A 3,970-nucleotide genomic window follows, 5' to 3' on the forward strand; every position below is an offset into this window, starting at 1 on the left:
TACATACATCTAAAATCGGCAAACCATTTCACATTCTAAACATATATTTATCAACCCCAAAGATTTTATTCAATCTGCATGGAGCTAAAAACCACTTTATAAATGTTCTGTTTCAAACTGGTACAGATTGCATTAACGTAACTGGAGGGGGGGGGTCATCTTTGGTTACTAAACAGATTGTCCCATTTTTAATAAATGTTGATAAAGGGATGACAAAAGGCCTTTTATTTCCTTTTATGTCTTCTGTCAGGCTAATTTTTAATTGATGCTGAAATTGCTTAGAATAGAATGTTATGCAGTTGAAAAGCATGCACATTTTTCTAAACTGAATACAAAGTGGAATACACTGCTCATTTACTAACAAAATGTTTAGGTTTTTAAAGTTATATCTGCCATTTGAGCAAATAGACTGGCAGCATGTCTGCTAGACATAAGCCGTACTATGTTCATAGGGCTTACTTCCAGCATGCACATTTTTCTAAACTGAATACAAAGTGGAATACACTGCTCATTTACTAACAAAATGTTTAGGTTTTTAAAGTTATATCTGCCATTTGAGCAAATAGACTGGCAGCATGTCTGCTAGACATAAGCCGTACTATGTTCATAGGGCTTACTTCCAGGTAAGTGGGTTTAGGATAACAGCCTGAGGCTACCAGAAATAGGCCTTTGCCTGAACACTGAATCTGTAGTTGCAAAAGTAAGTTGAGAGTTCCAGGAGAGACTTTTTTTCCTTCTTCTTGTTACCTTAGGTCAGCCTTATAATCAGTTGGCTATTTTGGCATCCTCCAAAGGAGACCACCTGACCACAATTTTCTACTACTGCAGAAGCATTGCTGTGAAGTTTCCTTTCCCAGCTGCCTCTACCAATCTACAAAAAGCACTTTCTAAAGCACTGGAAAGGTAAGGATGATATGGTCTTTGTAGAGAGTAGCCTGTTACATAGACTTTAGCAATGCAGTTGTACATATCAGAGATTTTTTTTCCTCTCTAAGGACACAATGCCTACGGCTGCTAGCAGTAGAAGCAAAGGTTTCTGTTCTAAGTTGCAATTCTATAAAGCCTTGGATCTCAGCTGAGAAAGGTGGTTTATAAATATTTTAATAAATGCAAAGTAGTTACTCATGTGAAAGCACTATTGATTTCTGTCTGAGCATCTTGATGTGTGTATGCACATCTTTTACATAATTCTCATTAACTGTACCGAGTACGTATACAGGAGTGAAGTCAGAAAAGAGATTTTTAGTTTCCTTTTCAGACAAATCCTTTTAATTTGGTCTCGTTCTAAGAAATTTCACTCTATTTAATGTCACACCTCTCTTTGGACTTTGATATATTAATATTTTAAAAAATTATTTGCTTTATCTGCGCCCTCCCTGAGCCCAGTAGGGACCCAATGTGGCATACATAGTCTCCATTTTATCCTCACAACAACCCTGTGAGGTCAGTGAGGCTGTCATCCAGGCCCAAGGTCATCCAGCAAGCTTCCACAGCAGAGACAGGATTCCAACCTGAGTCTCCCAGATCGTAGTCCCTACACTCTGGCCACTACACCACACAGGCTTATGTAAATGCACATATCTGTATATAATTCTATGTCTGAACATAATAATTAATAATAATTATTGTGTGGCAGTGTGTGTAGCATAGCCAGGAAATCCTAATATTGTCTGGTATTCAGACGTTCTCGCTCTTTTAGCATTACGCACCACTAGGTGGTGAGATAGACTTGTTTTTTAAGGCAAGAGACGTTTCAGAGGTGGTTTGCCGTTGCCTCCCTCTGTGTCACGACCCTGGTATTCCTTGGAGGTTGCCCTTCCAAATACTAGCCAAGGCCAACCCTGCTCAGCTTCAGAAACCTGATGAGATCGGGTTAGCCTGTGCTACCCAGGTCAGGGCATATCTGGACATACATGCTGTATAATTGTGAAATATGTATTACTGTTTAGAACCAACTAAAGACTAAAATACTATTTCCTCTCCTTTCCAATTGCAGTCGTGATGAGGTGAAGACTCAATGGGGAGTGTCTGATTTCATCAAGGCATTTATAAAATTCCATGGTCATGTGTACCTGAGTAAGAACTTGGAGAAATTGAACCCTCTTCGTGAGAAGTTAGAGGAGCAGTTCAAGGTTGGTTCTGTAAAGCATTCTCTGTTGAACTAAGGTCCATTTAAGGAGTTGGGCAGTATGAGTGTTTTCCCTTTTTAGGGTAATGCAGATTTTCGGGAGCACCTTCTCCTATCTGTACCTCTTCATCTTCTTTGATTTGGTGAGACTCCCTTGATTTGTATTCTTTCCCTTACCAAATGAGGTTGATGGGGACTGGAACAGAGCCTTCTCTGTGGTGACATCTTCCTTTATAGAGTGCCCTGCCTAGGGTCATTTGCCAAGAGACTTCCTTGATTTCTTCCTGCTTTCCTCTCCCAATGCCTAGATGAATTGAAATGGTGGTAACTGGTGCTGTTCTAGTCTGATCTATACAATCAAGCAGTTAAGTATTTTAATTCATTTTAGAATATTTTTTGTTTCCTTATGACATGTGTTTATAACGTAAGTAACCTTCCGTCAGTGCAGCTCTCCTACAGGAAGGCAACTATTGCATGTTAAATTATAATCAAGTTAAATGTCAAGCCATGCTAGTCAGAGGGCAAAATATTCTAACACGTACTGCAGCTTTGTAGTAGGCTGGTCATAACTTGCTCTATTGTCTGATATACACTGCACGATGTTCATCTCCTTAATACCCTTGATTTTTCATAACTAATGGCACAACCACGGAAGCTTCAGCTGTTGGTTTGATTGCCTTGCCTCATAACCTGATAAATCTTGCGCATTGTGTTGAAAGAAAATCTCCAGCCCTTGACCTCTTTTATTGAGATGAATTGAAAATGCCTTGAATGTGGTGGTGACTTACAGCTGGCCTTACAACGACTCCCCACTTGCTGATACCTTAAAGGCCAGGAATACAGACGGGGTATTGTGCAGTTTTTGTCATTTCAGGCCATGGCTGAAATTTTAAATGTTGTTTACCACATTTTTGCCTTGACCCTCCTCAAGGAGTTCAGGGTGGCTTATATCCCTCCTCTGCTTAACATAAGAACATAAGAGATGCCAATGTTGGATCAGGCCAACGGCCCATCCAGTCCAACACTCTGTATCACACAGTGGCCAGAAATACCAGTGCCATCAGGAGGTCCACCAGTGGGGCCAGGACATTAGAAGCCCTCCTACTGTTGACCCCCCCCCCCCCAAGCACCAAGAAGACAGAGCATCACATTGCCCCAGAGTCCCTATCTATACCTTGTGGCTAATAGCCACTGTTGGACCTCTGCTCCATATGCTTATCTAATTCCCTTTTGAAGCCGTCCATGCTTGTAGCCGCCACCACTTCCTGTGGCAGTGAATTCCAAGTGTTAATCACTCTTTGGGTGAAGAAGTACTTCCTTTTATCCGTTCTAACCCGACTGCTCAGCAATTTCATGGAGTGCCCACGAGTTCTTGTATTGTGAGAAAGGGAGAAAAGTACCTCTTTCTCTACCTGCTCTTTCCCATGCATAATCTTATAAACCTCAATCATTTCACCCCTCAGTCGTCGTTTCTCCAAGCTAAAGAGCCCTAAGCGCCTTAACCTTTCCTCATAGGGAAAGTGTTCCACCCTGCGAGGTAGGCTAGTCGGAGACTTTCACCCAGGGTGGTTTCAGGCAGAGTTGGGGTTTGAATGTGGCTGTCCCTGGCCTCAGCTCAGCAGTCTTTGCTGCTGCACCATTCTGGTCCTTAACACTGAGGCACAACAGCGGTTCGCTGTGACTCAGAGGCACCCAAGTTCAAATAATTTCCTCAGCCATGAAGTTTGTGAAGTGGCCTTGAGAAAATCATCCTCTCGTGATTTCACCTCGCAAAATCGCTGTGAGGACAGCCCCATGTAAACCCCTTGAGCTCCTTGGAGAAAGAAAATGTGATCAGTGATG

General features: G+C 41.9%; 1 protein-coding gene across 1 annotated transcript in view; it reads left to right on the plus strand.

Moving 5' to 3' along the window:
- SMG7 (SMG7 nonsense mediated mRNA decay factor) overlaps positions 1–3,970 on the plus strand; it is an 81,536-nt gene that overhangs the window by 31,359 nt on the left and 46,207 nt on the right. The window contains exons 7-8 of the mRNA XM_015419652.1: positions 753–903; positions 1,997–2,132. Coding sequence (XP_015275138.1) covers positions 753–903; positions 1,997–2,132 — 287 coding nt within the window. The remainder of the gene's footprint in view (positions 1–752; positions 904–1,996; positions 2,133–3,970) is intronic.

Source organism: Gekko japonicus, unplaced genomic scaffold (genome assembly GCF_001447785.1).
Source record: "Gekko japonicus isolate JY-2015 unplaced genomic scaffold, Gekko_japonicus_V1.1 scaffold1248, whole genome shotgun sequence".
Lineage (NCBI taxonomy): Eukaryota > Metazoa > Chordata > Lepidosauria > Squamata > Gekkonidae > Gekko > Gekko japonicus.